This window comes from Pyxicephalus adspersus, chromosome 6, assembly GCF_032062135.1.
Source record: "Pyxicephalus adspersus chromosome 6, UCB_Pads_2.0, whole genome shotgun sequence".
Classification (NCBI taxonomy): Eukaryota; Metazoa; Chordata; class Amphibia; order Anura; family Pyxicephalidae; genus Pyxicephalus; species Pyxicephalus adspersus.
This window is the reverse complement of record NC_092863.1, coordinates 106,487,678-106,505,211: the sequence shown is the minus strand read 5'-3', so window position 1 is coordinate 106,505,211 and position 17,534 is coordinate 106,487,678. Positions and strand designations below refer to the sequence as shown.

Genomic DNA, 17,534 nt, shown 5'->3' with positions numbered 1-17,534 from the left:
GGGATTTAATAAACTGCCATGTGCCTCTGCAGGAGCTACGCCATCCCAGCACAGACAATCCAGATGGCCAAAGATTACATGAAGTAGGAAGGTGGCAGTGCCCATGACAAGTCTACCATGTTAACTTAATCAATTCATGGAAAGATTGAGAGTGTATAGAAGCTCTAACTATTGTACTGCTACTAAATTCATTTCGGGATGTTAAGACAAAAACACAGAAAGGAGTTTACTGCAAAACCAGAATGTCTTTCGAGATATACCTGGATGCACCTTCTTATAAACCCAACCCAACAACAGAACCCTTATGAATACCAGCGGCTAAGAGAACAGACATATCAGAGGAGGTACAGAAAATTCTAAAGCTGAGGATATTAGAAAAGCCCAAGACCAATAGTCAAGCCCAATAGTCCTTGTTCCTCATAGCGTACAACAATTCATGAAGTTGATTAGGTAAGGTGGGGTTGACTGCTAACCTAAACAAATATCCCATTGGTATGGAGAAAGCCCAATATTTGGGGTATATCATTAGTAGGGTAATTATTAATCCCCAGTCTAACAAAGAAGAAACTACCAAGGAGTGGTCATGACTACCAAGAAAAAAACAGGTGTGAACCTTCCTAGGTGTAGTTTTTGTATCACAGGTTTTGTCTAATTTTGCCACTATTGCAGCATAAACATATTGCACAAAATACAGAGTGTCCACAATGATAAAGTGAACCCTTGAAGCACAAGCAGCATTCCAGCAGCTAAAAGTTAGTGTGAAGAACCAGTTTGAGTGACTCCAGATTTGTTGTGCAGACAGATGCTTTTAGTGTAAGTTTTGGTGATGTTCTCTGGGGACGTAAATAGGTTAGAGCAGAATACTGAACCCCCCTCCTAGGAAGGAAGTTTTGCTTAGTCGCAGATCATTCACCAATCATATGGATGTAGCAGGCAAATCAGAAAATGCCAAGGAAACAAGGGAAACCACTGCTATGGGAGAGCATAAAGCCAGAAAACTACAGAGTAATTATCTGAACCTTTCCAAAACTCACTCTACTACAGGAAAGTGTTCGGCCTGGTGGGTTTGAACAGATGCGGTGGTATGGAGGTGGTAAGTGACCAAGTAATTTCCAGAATATATAATAGGGTGGTTGAAGGGCAATACATGTCATCTAGGATGCAGATTGCACTGGTTCTTAATTGCCCTTGGCTATTTAGCTGACTCAGACACAACACTTGAGCAAAGTTTCTCTAGACTACTGCAGGGCCCTCTTGCTTTGCTGAGCATTTCCTATTCAGCTGTTGTCTGATTGACTGTTGCCCAGCTCCTGTACTACCCCTTGTTGTCCAGTCTGTTTTAAAGTTTGTTTGCTTTTGCTGTTTCAGTGTCTCCAGTGACCCCGTGTCACTGGTGTATTTCTGGTATTTCACCCCTGACCTTGTTTCTAGCCTTGCTTGTTTGCCTCCTGACTTGATCTGGCTTTTTTTTTTTACTATTCTCTTTCCCGCTGATTCGGTATGCTGATTTTGTACCCTGTATGCCCGAGGACCTCAACCTGGTAACAATCTGCAGCACAACATCCTCAACTCTGGAAGCTCTGGGTAAAACCAGGCTGATACTTAGATTTGGCACCTTGGACCTTTTTAGCGCTCACAACACCTTTGAGCAAGCCACAGCGCCACCTATTGGTTCCATCTCCCTAAGCGTGACACGCCTTCTAGAAAACTTGCCAGAATGAAAAAAAAGTAAGAACAGAAACACTGTACCTACCTACCTACAACTTGTATAAAACTAAAGGCTGAAAAGGTGACCTCAAAACCAAAGTGTCATTGTGACAATATTGTAATTGTGACTATTTGTTATTTTGTCTAGTGGAGTGCACTGATTGATAAAGTGGCTTGATAAAATGTTCTATAACATAATGTACACAATACAATTCCTGGCAGTTACATTGCTTATTTTCAGGCTAAGGTCTCCACCCTCAACACAATGACACCCAATACACAAACCCCATCCATATGGACCTACCTGCCTCACCCTTCTAGAGCTCTTTACATATTCTCTTTCAGTCTCCATTCACATGTTAATGAGGGGCTCCGGGGTGGTGGCCATCAGAATCTCCCATCAATTAGCAAATTCCATTCTCACCCCACACATATCTCAGTCCTCCACTCCACACTTTCCATAAATATTCCATAATCCAAAATATTCAATATCAGGATTTCATTTGTGGCAACAGTGATTTTCATTTCTCCATTGATTACCTCTAATTTTTGATGTTTTGGCTTATTTTTACCAATAAAGTTTTGTGCTTTTTCTTTCTTTTTGGCTGAAATGAAAATCTTGCTTCCATCTTGTTTTGCTGACCACATTGGAAGTGAGTTTTAATGTCCCCAGTGTCATCAGAAACAGCAGCACAAAGTTTCCATAGACTCTAACCTTTTCCTATTTTCCCCAAAGTTTTGGTTGGATTTGTCCTTTAAGTCTCAGAAAAGAAAAAATGACAATCATTAGATAGTTTCAGCAGCAGAAATTAGTTTCTGTTGGATTTTGATAAAGTGGCTTGATAAAATGTTCTATAACATAGTGTACACAATACAATTCCTGGCAGTTACATTGCCTAGTTTTAGGCTAAGGTCTCCACCCTCAACACAATTGCACCCAATACACAAACCCCATCCATATGGACCTACCTGCCTCACCCTTCTAGAGCTCTTTACATAATCTCCTTCAGTCTCCATTCACATGTTAATGAGGGGCTCCTGGGTGGTGGCCAATCAGAATCTCCCATCAATTAGCAAATTCCATTCTCACCCCACACATATCTCATTCCTCCACTCCACACTTTCCATAATTATTCCCTAATCCAAAATATTCATTATTAAGATTTCATTTGTGGCAACTGTGATTTTCATTTCTCCATTGATTACCTCTAATTTTTGATGTTTTGGCTTATTTTTACCAATAAGGTTTTGTGCTTTTTCTTTGTTTGTGCCTGAAATGAAAATCTGGCTTCCATCTTGATTTGCTGACCACATTGGAAGTGAATTTTATTGTTCCCAGTGTCATCAGAAACAGCAGCACAAAGTTTCCATAGACTCTAACCTTTTCCTATTTTCCCCAAAGTTTTGGTTGGATTTGTCCGTAAAAGTCTCAGAAAGTAATGTATCTGCTTCTGTGTAAGAGTTTAGTAAATCATTTCACTTATTAGCTATCAACTATCTACAGCATGAAAGTACATGAAATAACTGTCTTGGTGACTGATTATACTATTCTTCTAATAAAGGTAACAATGAGGGGTGCTGGGTGATATCTGGAGGGAAGGTTTAATGTTGTTTATTAATATAATTCCAGAGTCAGATGAAGCTAATCTGTATACGCTGATGTTGTGATTCCAGAATGGCTTCAAACATTTAGGAAGTGACCAAGAACTCTGCAAATCATCTTCTTCAGCTCCCAGACCTCTGAAAACCTAAATATGATGGAGGTGACGCAACACTTTGACCCCATTCAATAACTTGGGGACAGATCATTTGGAAAGATTCTATGAATATGATTCTTACACTTCTAGGTTCATTGTCAAATCCCACCTTGTTGTCATTTCAAAATCGAATAAACAATTTATAAAACAATATCCTGCTTTTTTATAGATCTCCTGAGCCACTTCCTCCAGTTACCAAGTCAGTCACCAATCAATCACCAAGTCATTAGTCAAAAAGACAGTTATTTCATTTACTTTCATGCTGTAGATGATTCTGATGACACNGGGAACATTAAAACTCCCTTCTAATGGGGTCAAAAAAACAAGATAGAAGGAAGAAGGCAATAACGAAAGGCAGTGTGGTTTAAACTTTACTATTTGCCTTTCATGTTGGTTTGGGGTTGGCAGCTCCTCCCTATGAGGAGTACTATTTGTGAACACTTCCCCACTGTTATACTTGTTCACGTTCTCAAGATGTAAGAAGGAATTTCATTGCAGCCCAAAGTACAAAATATTATTGGTAAAAATAAGACTGTTATACAACTAAAACATGATAAATGATTTACCTTAGAAAATTTCAAAAAAACTTTGCAACTCAAAAATTCTTCTTAGAAAAAAAAAAATACAAAGAAATCAACGAAGAAATGAAAATAACTGTTGCTACAAATTTATTCTTATTTTCCTGGTCCTCCTGCTGATGGCGTACACATGAGTAATCCCGCCCCTTTTACCCCTCCCAGGACCACCTTTTTGCCCAATAAAAATCCTCCTTCCACTTGACGCTGGTGAGGCTGCTTCATCTTCCTCTTCTTCCCGCGTTTGCTAGGAGCTGCGTTCCTCCATCAATGGACCTGCATAAATATTTTCTAATCCGGTTTTCCACCCTTGATAGGTCAAAATTGCATATTGGTTTGGTAAGTATTTTTTGAATGCAATATTTGTTGGGCCATTTTTGCACTATTTTGGCTTTACATGGAAGTTTGGGTTTACATGTGTTTTGTTTGTTTTTTTAAAACATTTAATGAAGTCTGCGTGTTTTTTTTTTATATTTTAATGTGACCTTTTAGCAAATGTTTATTTTGAATAATGTTGTTTCTAAAACATTGTCGTTGTTTGTTTTTGCGGGATTTGTTGTTACCTTATCTCCCAGGACACACAGTTTAAAAAGTCAATTGTGATTGTTTTTGAGCTGTTCCTTTCTCTGAATTGTTTAAAAGGCTAAAAACAGCACAATTGTCTTGTTAAAACTCAGTTGTTTGATGTGCATAGCTGTGCGCAAGAAGAAATAGGCAAAGAGGGCTTTTTGGACCATATTGCTTCAAATTGAAAAGATTGCCTATTTGGTCCTATGATTTCTCATGTCATGGGCTTGGCTCCAAGCAACATTCATGGAGGATATTGCTTCTGGTTAAAGAAGGAATCCACCTCTATGTGCTTCCACTACCAAGCTGAGGTGATCAAGTCAATATATATAGTGGGCAAATGTCTAAAATGCCATTCAAATCTGCAAAAACACCCTGAAGGGATGGAAAAGTAATTGACAACCAGTTTGTACAGCAAGTGGAAGTGTGTTTGTATACAATAGTGCTAAGATCAGGCAGCACAGCACAATGACAACAAACCTATAACACAACTACAAATGAACACAGGAGTTGTGTGGCAGCAAATCAACATGAGTGCAAATCTCAGAATATTTTAAAAAAAAAATAAACAACAAAGAAATAAAAACCATGACAATTTATTCAGAAAGTACTATGTTCATAATACATTCAATTACCAATATGTGACAAGGGGACAAAGCCAACAAGGGGGTCAAGTAGTAGTTTGGATTGGAAACCATGCTGACATTTGTACTGAATATTTGTGAAAAAAAAAAATACTAAATATTGCTGAAGATTTGCTAAATAACAGAGACTGGCATTACAAACCAGGCACAAAAACATTGCAGCCAAAGATGAAACTAACAATAATGAGGATTACAAAGTCACATCAATGCATAACATCCAAGCAAACTTACTTGATGACACCCCTCCCCCCCACAAACTAGTCCAATTAAATAGTAATAATGACAATGCATATGTATTTATACACATTTAAATGTACATTCAAATTTAAATGTTTTTTGGCATACACACACAAGTGAAATCACTAAATGTTCCATAATACATGTATTATAACATGTTTCCTATAATCCTTTACTTAAATATTTAATTTCTCTAAAGCCAAACTGAAATGAAGTTTTAATCAGGTCACAAATGTTTGTGAACAGTATTTTGTGATGACTTATTAGAAATTTAGTATATATCCAGCTTGATAGAAATTTGTTTGCAGTGTTGCAACCAAAAGAAAAAGTATCAAAACAACAAGTGCAACAAATCTAACTATAAATGAAGTTTTTGAATGAATAGAATGTAACATAAAAAGGTAGCACTTACACAAAAAAACATCAAGCACTAAAGATTCAAATTGTCCTGTAATTGACTGGAGATCTGCACAGAACAGGGCGCAGGTGTGCGCTAATCAATTGCTATCACCTAACTTTTGAGTTTAACAACTCCTTCTGAATCACACAACTGAAAATTATTCTCCTTAATTGGGGTATTCGAGATCTTTGCTCACTTTTGCAGGAAACCGGGAGGCCAGTTCATTACAACACGGGCCCTACTGGCGGTAAGAGAATTTGACGACCGGATTGTTTTTACTCGCGGCAAGCATACGCGCATTTGATTGATAAATCGGGCATAATGTCCCATGAAAAAGGTTTCTCCACCACAGAGCCTACAGCAGCTCAAATACTGGAGTTCTTCCAGTCTGCGCTAGAGAAGGCTCCTAGCTATAATACCATAAAGGTACAGGTGTCTGCTTTATCAGCCCTAACTTTGACGAAATGGGCAGAAAAGCACTGATCCAACAGTTCCTAAAAGCGGAAGTAAAAATCAGGCCACCAGTAAGGCCTTTTTTTTCCATCTTGGGATTCATCTTTAGAGCTTAAAGCCCTTTTACTCTCTCCCTTCCATCCAATAGAAGTTTGTTCAATAGAAAAACTGACATGGAAAGCGGTGTTCCTGTCGGCTATTACATCGGAACTGCAATCTCTCTCGATCATAGAGCCTTAATATTCTGTCTCATTGGTAGGGGTGTATTTGCGGCCTTCTCCACAGTTCCTTCCAAAGGTGTCCTCAGCCTTCAACATAAATTGGGAAGCAATAATACCATTGATGAGCCAAGCGAATAAAGAAATGGCAGAAAAGGATGACTCGAGTAAATTAGACTTGGTCCAGATATTCACCCCCTATGTTCAAAAAACTAAAGGTTTTAGAAAGACGGATAACATGTTTGTGTTTCCTAGTTGACCAAAGAGGGATCAATCGGCCCTGGCAAGGATCATCTCTTTGTGGATCTTAGAGAAAATAAATATGCCTATTCACTTATGGGGCTACCTCCACCACAGGAAGTGAGAGCCCACTCAACGAGGGGTATCTCAACTTCATGGGCATCCTATGCAAAAGTTTCCACAGAGACTTTTTGTAAAGCGGCCAGTTGGAAGACTCCCAACACCTTCATCAAACATTACAGATTGAATGTTTTTCCAAACACAGATTCTGGGTTTGAAGCCTCAGTGTTACGTGCAGCTCTAAAATTACTATTTTTATTTTGCAGCAATTTGCAAATTCAAAATTAGGGTTGGTTGTTACTTCCCATGTGTACACCGTCAGGAGGAGGACCAGGAATAGAGAAAATTGTTGCCATACTTACCTGTAATTTTCCTTTCCTGGGAACTCCTCCTGATGGTGTAGATACCTACCCTCTCTGGTCCTGTCGCAAGACTTAATACGGAACTGGGAGGAAAGTGGAAGGGGGATTTTAATTGGGAAAAAGGTGGTCCTGGGAGGGGTAAAAGGGCCGGGATTACCCTTGTGTACGCTGTCAGGAGTTCCCAGGAAAGGAAAATTACAGGTAAGTATGGCAACAATTTTCCCTAATTAAATATTTTTTGGATTATGTAATAATTATGGAAAGTGTGCTGCTGTTTCTGATGACACTGGGAACATTAAAACTCACTTCTAATGTGGTGAGCAAAACAAGATGGAAGCAAGATTTTCATTTCATCCAAAAAGAAAGAAAAAGCACAAAACTTTATTGGTAAAAATAAGCCTGTATATAACTAAAACATCATGAAATATTTACCTTACAAAATATGTATGTATGTAAAGAGCTGTAGAAGGGTGTAGCAGGTAGGTCCATATGGATGGGGTTTGTGTATTGGGTGCCATTGTGTTGAGGGTGGAGACCTTAGCCTGAAAATAAACGTAAAATGTAACTGCCAGTAATTGTATTGTATACACTATGTTATAGAACATTTTATCAAGCCACTTTATAACACTAAACTCTAAGCTCTTAATGTAACCATGACATTTCTACAGTTATTATATAAAAGACTTAAGCTTACAACTAGAATGAAACTGATTATATATTGTGGAATAAAACCTTTTTTAGGCCATGTTTTCTAACAAGCATATTGGCACATATGAAAGATACATTGCATTTCTATAAAAATAATATATAACAGATTTTGCTCATTTATATAGTTGTTCTGACAAAAGTCTCCACTCAGCTTTACTATTTTCCTCTGACAGAGGGGAGATTCAGAGAAATATATTATGTGTCCCCCAACATCTCCACTGAATATCTCACACATAATACAGTGCAGGAGCACACATGGATGTTGAAGGCTGAATCATACTGCATTTCTAAGAATTTGGAATCTGAGAATGGTTAACGCTATTGTAGCCAAGCCGTAATATTCATAACTGAGTGTTACCCAGATGGAATGAGCGGCTTACTAAGCAGTGAGGGCTAATTCACCCAACATTCTCCTACACTTATACATTCATTGGAGAGATAGGAAGGAACTTCAGGTTTGTATTCATTTCCCTTGGTGTCCTCCATATATAAGGGTGACCTGATAATGGCCAGTTGTTCTACAACACCATTTCTGTGGTTATATTGCAGAACAGCTGAGGATTTACCCACAGCATCCAGTTGTACATTTTCAGTGGATCCTTGTGATACTTTTTACCAAAACGACATGGCCTCTGGTACCCAGGACTTGGAGAACTTTCTGGATGAGCTTATCTCCTTCACATGGCAGGGTCTGCAGGAGATGGTCATACAGGAGAGCTTCCAGGTCCTAAAGGTACTTGGAGGCGGTGGATTCGGGTCAGTTCTGCTGGTGAAAGCCAAGGAAACAAATAAGTGGGTTCAGTTATTCTGTGTTTTACTATTCTTTTATATCATATTTCTAGTGTTTTACCATTTTCATACAGTTTCAGGACACATTTTGAAATGTTCCTTAAATGAACCCTATGTAAATATTATTTCAGCTTCAAGCTGTGCTTATTATAAATCTATCTAACTGATTATGTCCCATTTACAGATCAAAGGATGGCAATAAAGTTAATGGACAGAAAAAAAACAAGTAAAAGAAGATTCCTTCAGGAGTTCTGTGTGTCCTCCTTCCTTTTGTCCCATCCAAACATCATCGGGAGATTTGGCATCACCTTCAGGACACAAAAATACTTTGGTTTTGCCCAGGAAGTGGCTCCCATTGGTGACCTGTCGTAGCTCATGATACCCTATGTAGGTCTGAAAACCACCTATTTAACATTATTATCTTCAAGATAATTTCCAGTTTCAGAGTAATAACTTTTTAATTTTTACATTTCAGGATGGACTTCCAGACGAAAAAGAGAAAAGGTGTGCCATGCAGATCTCCAGTGCTCTGGATTTCATTGAAGAGGAAGGTTTAGTTCATATGGATATAAAACCTAAAAATGTTTTGTTTTTTGACCAGGATTGTCATTGTGTCAAAACCATTGATGTTGGCTTTGCTCGTGGCAGTAACAGTTGTTTGGTGTTGGTATTGCTCCCTGTTAGCTGGAAGGTTACTTCAACTCACCCAGAAAAGGGAACTTCAGTCTCATCCGCTGCTTTTCCACACAGAACTCCTGGTCCAAGTAACTCTTCCAATGATCCGAGCAGTGTATGGGGCAGGAATTGTTATCTCCAACCTTCATTGATTAGACTGACCGGAGAGCCTGTATCCCATAGAGCTTGGACAGAAATGTTGTCTATCTTACAATATACAAAGCATTTCCCAATGACATTCAGCAGTTTATGATGTTTGAAGTAACAGAGTACATTTGTACTAGCAGTCTATCAGCAGGGCAATGCAGCCTTGTATGTGAATGATCTGGATGTAAACTTTAATTCACTGTACTCATTGCTACATGAGGATTCACCTTAGGGACCTTTTAATACAGGAGGAGATTGAATTTTGGGACAATTGTGTTCTGTAAGTTACTGTTTGTCCCTCCACAACAATCCTCCTCCATTTCTCTGATTCTGTTTTCTCAGTGTGCATCCTTTGTGAAATGTCCAGATTCTCCACACTTCAAACAATGGCCACATGCGGTTTCCTGATCTGTAGTTTTACAACGCTCACAAACTTTTTTTTCTCTTTTCTTTGTGACTGCTGGCCATTTAACCCCCCTAGCTTTCTAATGCTGTCCGTATTTCCACCCAAAAAGCGTTTCTTTTTTTTGCATGGAAATTTATTTTTCATTGTAGGCCTATAATTCTTAGGCATAACTCACCCAAATACGTCCAATATTTAATACATGTTATAATAAACTTTAAATAAGAAAACCGAAAAATCTGTTAAAAAAAAACCACTGAAACATGTAATATAACTGTACAGTAGCACATATATAATATACATAAAATATAATTATATATATATTATATACAAATTTCTTTGTATTGAATTCAATAAAAAAATTTTGAATTTCTCGCTGCTCCTTCCACCCACGCCGACACATGCACCAACGTCACCGGGAAACCCGGAGATCGTCTCTGCATTCTCTGGCTGGAGTTCGGAGGGAGAAGACATATCCAGGGACCAGGGACCAGCAGGATGCCGGGGGACACCAACAGAACAAGGTAAGGGTTTTTTTTTAATCTTTTTAGCGACCCTGAGTATGACTCAGGATTACGGATTTTTGCATGGAAAATCCACCCCAAATCACACTCAGGATTACCGCTAGGGGGGTTAAATACAAATTTCTGTTGGCCTGTTTGGAGTAACATTTCCATTTCCTGCAATCTCTTTTTACATCTGCAGTATTATCTTCCCAAGGTCAGGTTTAACATTCCGCATTTGCTGGATATTCTGACTACTCATTTGTGGCTGGGTCCGTGGTACCATGAAAGCTGTGGTAGTGCCACTTCCTGGGAACATTGTAGAGTATTAGATTGACACTCATTCAGTTTCATAGCTTTGTTTGTTTGGAATTTCTTTCCCTTTTGTTTTTTCAATCTCCACATTAGCAGCGTCATTCATATTTTCTATGAACAACTCATCTGACACAGAAGGGTCGTCCAAATATCACTTTATCTGAAATTTTATGTGGACACTTATCAGTCCAGTACCTACTAACCTTAAGAATTTCTTCTGTATTATTTCAGTTACAAACTGTCCATCTGATCCTTCTTCTTGTGAAACAACTAGGAGGCGAACCTTCAATTCGGGGAGGCTGATTCACCAAGCAAAACCGTAATTGCATAATTGCAATCTGGAATCGGACACCAAAAACCTATTTATCAAGCTATTTTCCAGGTGCGATAATACGCGGCCATATTCACCTGAAATTTATCAATTGAAATGCTCGCTGGCTCCGAGCCACGTATCTCCAGGAACTCGACACTGGCGAGCTTGCATTAAAAGTCACTGTTCCCCTAAAAAATCATTCTAATGGCACACATCTTTCACTTAGACCTAAATAGAAATGTTTGGGCTGTTCAAATGTTTCAAAAATGTATATTAGCTGAGCAATAAGCATATTTTTACATGACCTAATATTTTCAGGTTTAGAAAGAGTTTACTGATTTCAGCTCTTTGCACAGGCGCCTATCTAAATGCATCCGATGCCGGACCCGGGGATCCGCCTGGTGACAAATTCCAGCGGGCTCTGGCGGGCGAGACCTCGCTTTTTCCAGCGAATTAGATTTTTTTCACAAAAGTCCAAAGCGCACACACACAAATTCTTGCTTGCTTCTATAGATATATATAAACACACATACACATATATATTTAAATACATCAATAATTGGAATTACATATATATATATATTGTGGCATGCCATAGGTAAACCGCTCATGGTAACGGGATGCTTACAGGGCAGATTAGAGGCAGCAGACTCAAAAAGTCCAAAATAACACCAGTCTTTATTTGTTTAGGCAAGTCTTACAGCAAACTCCCCAGCACTTCACAACAAAACAGTAAATAGTAGAAGCCCGGATGGGCAACTGGCTACCTCACTGGGTGCCTTGCTCACTAACCCAAACACTATCTTAGTATCAATACTGTTTACTCACAGCTTTGTAGTCCTGTATGGACGCTGGCTTCCCCTAACTTCTCTGATCACTACCTGCCTGCAGCACAGTGACTGATTCTCTTCCTCTGAGCCTGGCATCCCTCTCGCTGAGCACACCATCTCACTCACACCTGTGCAGGTGCATATTAACCCAGTCAGTCTGGACTGTTTCTTTCTATCTTGTGAAATATTAATTAGTTTTTGGTACAAATCTGAAGCATTCTCTTCCTTGTAGTGACCTTTAGAATTTTTTTCAGTTATCATAGAGTCAGCTAATATTCCATTTCCAGCCTGCTGAGACTTAAACCAGGACTTATGTCCTTGGCTACATCTTCCACAATCTCTGATTCAGAGTGTCCTCTCTGTAGTGCCATGGCAATGTGGTGTATGAGGTTAGTATAGGACGATTTATCTTTCTGTCCTATGTCACCGATCTCCCCAGCAGTTTTATAGTCCTTTATTAAAGCATCTTCTGGTAAATGACTACAATGAGGAGTCTTAGCAGCGGTGCCACTTTCTTTATTGGAATGACTCCGAGTCTCTGGGATCTTTATTTGTCCTGCGGAGTTCTTTAATTTGCTCCTCTATCATCTTAGTTGTTTTTTTGGAATTTTTGTTGCATAATTTGTTGCTGTCATTTTAAATATTCTAACTGTAATTGTTCTGTTTGAGGATCTTTGTCACTATTAGTTGTTGCTTCTGGATCATTTCTCTTTACTAATTCAGAGATACATTTCTTAGTTATCTATAGAAACTGCATGCCAGTCTCTTCACTCTCAGGGCCTGATTTATTAAAGCTCCCCAAGGCTGGAGAGGATACACTTTCATCAGTGAAACTGGGTGATCCAGAAAACCTGAAATTAATTTTTCATTTGCTATTTGTTAGAAAATGTTTTCAATCTTGGATCAGATCCATTCCAGGTTTGCTGGATCACCCAGCTTAACTGATAAAAGTGTATCCTCTCTAGCTTTGGAGAGCTTTAAAAAATCAGGCCCTCAGTTTCTACCAGTTCGCCAAGCACATCATCATCCATCCTCATGTAATGGTGCCGGGTTCTACCTTTTGCCGTCTCCTCTTCTGATACTTTAATGAACTGGCAGAATGGGATCAGGTCACTGATTGTCTTCTCACTTATAAATCAGCTCACTCTTATGGCCATATCAGTCTGAATGCACCCGGTTTGTCTTATTTTGGAAGTTAAGCACATTTAAGCCTGGTTAGTACTTGAATAGGAGATCACCTATACCAAGTGCCGTAGTCCAAAAAATTGTCTGATTTCATCGTTTACCTTCTATGTCTATTGTTAAAATGTAAAGCTTCTGGCACCACATGGTTTACTTTATCACGCAACGTTGGATTCTGGGATGTGGTGCACAACACTTGCCACAGCTCCGCTAGGGCTGAGAGAGTAATCAAGAGAGAGGTCTTGTGAGGACCCTGCTTACAGCAGCCCCAGCGGAGCGAGTGGCCCATGTTCTGCACCACACCACAGAAGTGAACTTTGCAAAGAAAACAGCATGGAAAAGAAAGCTGCACCAATTCTTGTAATAGTCTATAGAGAGGAGACAATCTGTTTACCACCCACATGGGTGCAGAACAGGGGCCAATGCTCTGCTGGGTATTCCAGGAGCAGTGTGCACATACAGGCCGCCCCCATAGGACCTCTGCAACCAAGGGGGAGGTTGTATGGGGACACTGCTCCCGGCAGCCCTAGTGGAGCTTTGGCAAGTGTTTTGCACCCATGTGGTTGAAGAACATGTGCCATTGCTCTGCTGTGTCCTCATACAACCTCCCTCTTGATTGGCTCAGAAAGTGTAAACCCTGATGACTGCTCCAGCATCATCAGCCAATTGGCACTAGAGGTAAATGGGGAAACCTATCCTCAAAAACTCTCCAGTGCCTGGGGATCCCACACTGTTAGGAGTCCCATGGCTGGGCTTATGTCATGTATAGTTAAACACTTATCACATACATAAAAATAAAACAACTTTCACATTAGAGTCTGGCCTCATTATTTTATACGTGTATTTAACCTTTTCAGGGAATGAGTAAGAGGTTTTATGTACCCTTGTATTCATTTCCCAGTGTGGGGAGGCAGAGATCTGGGAGTCCTCTTATTAAAAGTTCCTTCCAGATTCAAAAGTCCTGCTAAAAACACTTATATCTATTGTTTCATAATATGTGTTAAAAAGCCTCTAAAACTGTGACAAATAATTACAACGAATGCCTCCATTGACATCAAAGGAAGCTTTTATCAATGTTTGTAAGAATTTATAAATATGAAAAACACAAAAAAAAAAGCCTTGAATAAAATCAGTGGAGATTTTTGCACATTTTTATTTGAAAGCTCAACAAGAAGCGTTATATTAAATGCTGAAAAACACGCCTCAAGGAAATGCAATGGTGTGGACTCCCTCATTGGAATGCATGGAATTGCAAAACAAGCTTCTAAACACACAGATTAAACTCTGGGGAAATAATCCGTGTAATCTAAACTTTACCTGGAATAAAATGGAGGACACTCATCACTAGCAGGGAACATGGGTGTAACTGACAGGAAGTTCCCCCCAGAAACAAGTCACTGAGCTTCCCGCCTGAGATCTCTGCTATAGCTACAGGAAAAGGGGGATTTGATTTAAGGCAATAATCCTCACACCTATCCATTCACATGTACAAGTTGGTGCAATGGCTTTATCCTGGCCCAGTCTGTTTAGGCCGTCTGTCCTTTAGGAATGGAAATAGTTTGGCTCAGCTGAGCCTCTTTGTTTGCACTGGGTATGGTCAATATTTGTACCCTGTTCAGTTTTGGGAGCTGTTCTTGGGGTCCCTTGTAAGTGCTAATAATGCGATCATGCACAGTCCCAGATTTTGTTGATAAATCTTTCTTTCATTCACTTTGAGCAGAGTTATATGTATTTTTATTTTGGTCTTTAGAGCCCTTAATCGTCTATCTTATTGTGGAAAAGTTCTGTAATTAATTTTGTTTTTCAAAATTGAATTTTCCTTTAGAGTTCTGTAACACTTCTTCCACTTTATCAACTTTGGTGGTCATAGTGTAAGAAATGTATAATGGGATATCAGGCATATGAATATCATAATTCATACATTAGGAATATAAATCCAACCAATGTATCAAAGCCTTAGATATTACCCAGCAAAGACTTACTGGATCTGTCCCTGTCTGAGTATCTGTGTCTCTGTGGGGCCCCCCATGTGTTTCATGCACCCTTTTATAGGGATTTACAGAACCTCTGTGCCGTGTACCAGTGTCACGCTTTTGCTATTTGGATACTTAACTACAAGAATTCCATATGTGGGCTCCTGTTGACTTGGGCCCCAGATGAGGTCTAGTTTTTCTTGTCAAGAACTTATTTACTGTCTGTCCTATATAAACAATATCAGATGCTTTCTGTACTTTGACCTACTGTGCGAGTGTGGGAACATTCCAAGCTTTGTCTCCCTGAACCCACCATCCTCCATAATACTTACACCACCTCTCTGCACTCCCAATATTATGGCCACTTCCTGCACACCTCATATTACACGGGTTTGTTTTATATTGATTTAGGTTTATCCTCCGATCATTACGAGGGGACAAACAAAATCTAATATTCCACAAGCATAACATTTTATCTTTCAAACGCATTTAAAACTTCTCTAATTGGTTCAGTTTTATGCAGAGAGCTTTGTATAGCACAAACCTTTAATGGCTGTTTATAGGACAATGGAATTGTTAGAAGAGTTCTCACCTTCTAATCACGGGATGTGGCTATTGTCTGACTGCCCTGAGAATACAAATCCTTTTCTATGTTTGGAGGAGGAACAACTTTCTCTCTGCTTGAAGATGCAGAAGCATCCAATTTCCTTTCTGCCTTCGGGCTACCAACACGCTGATCCCTCTCCAAACATCCATTGTTGTATCTGCCGGTTACTCTTGGCAACAGCGTTAGATACGTTCCGTGTTTCCCATAAATCTTGGAAATCTCAATCCTCTTGGAAATCTCAAAGTATCTCTAACTTCATATTGTTTAGCCATCCACAGGCTGCAGTTTGGGCCATTTTTAGTCTCACTCTTACTAAAGTCTTTCTCATGGAGCCTTCTCTTCACATATTGCTGTACCATGGGTGTTTAGCTTCCTCTAATACTTTAACAATTATCTCAGAATTAACAGCACATTTACCCAACATGATTCAAAAATCTATAAACGCTAGCTGACATTTCTCACTACTCTCCAAGCAAGTTTTCCCCACACCTTTCATAGGAAATCTTCTCTGTAGTATTCCATTGTCACCGGTTTTCACCATAAATATTGCAACTACCTTTGGCAAAACTTTTACACTCATTTTCAGTATCTTTGTCAAAAAATGGTTCACCCCCAGCAGCTCTTGCCATTTGGGTAAATAAATACAAGAATTCCATATGTGGGGTCTTATTGGGGCAGGAATGAGGGGGTTAGTATTTCTTGTCAGAACTTGTTTACCATCTGCTCAATATAGACAATATGTGTAGTACTGTTTTCTCAATATTTCATTTTTTGCAGGCATTTTAGATACCGATTTTAGGACCGACTACCCTGATGCCTCCTCATGGGTAGTTTATATACTAAATGCAAATGCATCATTTCAAGATAGTAGATTTATATTGAAAATAATAAAAAGACTTTATTAAAATGTTTACACTTTACAAAACATTTTATTTAACTTTGTGACGCCTTATATAGATGATCTAAAAAAGATGACCACGTTTTTATATAGATGATCTAAAAAAGATGACCACGTTTTATTTAATTTTTTTATTTTTATTGATTAGTAATTTATTTTATTCAAAACAATAGTTTATTAAATATATACAGGAACATGTAAAATGGATTAGCATACATAATTTTTAAACACCAGGCCTGGGAAATTTTTATACTCATTCGAAGTAAAAAAAATTATATTATAATGTTAGCCATGCCTTCTGTAACAAAGGAGCCACTCTCTTTTTAGGCAATAAAGTACCCTGCAGTGACCCCGGTGAAGTTGTTGCGAACATCGGCTGTCTAAAAGGGCTGCTAAGAGCGTCAAAAGATTCATCGCGTGAGCCCCCTTTAAAATTGTCAAGAAGTTCTCTTGTTCTTGTATTAGCAATCACCGTAGAGGGAACGTTCAGCTCCACTATGGTGTCCATGAACAAATCCCAACCTTGAGGGGCTTTAGCTTTAATTACATTATGACTCTGCGTCTCAGTACGGATCAGGTCAATGATATTGGAGCCGGGTATAGGCCGGCCTTTGTAAACGAATTCACCTCTTGCGTTCCAGGAGGCCTTGTCACCAGACTGATGCAATTTATTCAACAAAAGTTCAGCATTTTTCTTATATCTTACATTAACATTATTAAGTATTTCCCTAACATCTCTGTTAGAGGATTCATTTGGCAGTTGTTGATCAGACGGCGTTTGTGTAATTAAAGTTAAGGCAGACATTTCTTTACCAGCCTGTTTGGTAAACCTCAAATATCGCTGTAGTATGCTCGTGTACATTTTAATTTTTTCATCGTCCGATAGGTTATTCCTGTGAAGTATGCCTCTAATTTTAGCCTCTAAACGCTGTGTAGTGGTTTCGCGTATGCCGGATGTTTCTAAAGCTTTT

At 39.0% G+C, this 17,534-nt stretch overlaps 1 protein-coding gene across 1 annotated transcript in view; it reads left to right on the top strand.

The window, feature by feature from the left end:
- Positions 1-13,953, top strand: part of LOC140332799 (uncharacterized) — a 55,773-nt gene extending 41,820 nt beyond the window's left edge. The window contains exons 7-8 of the mRNA XM_072413991.1: positions 9,222-9,481; positions 13,943-13,953. Of these exons, the coding sequence (XP_072270092.1) occupies positions 9,222-9,481; positions 13,943-13,953 (271 nt within the window). The remainder of the gene's footprint in view (positions 1-9,221; positions 9,482-13,942) is intronic.
- The last annotated feature ends 3,581 nt before the right edge of the window (positions 13,954-17,534 follow it).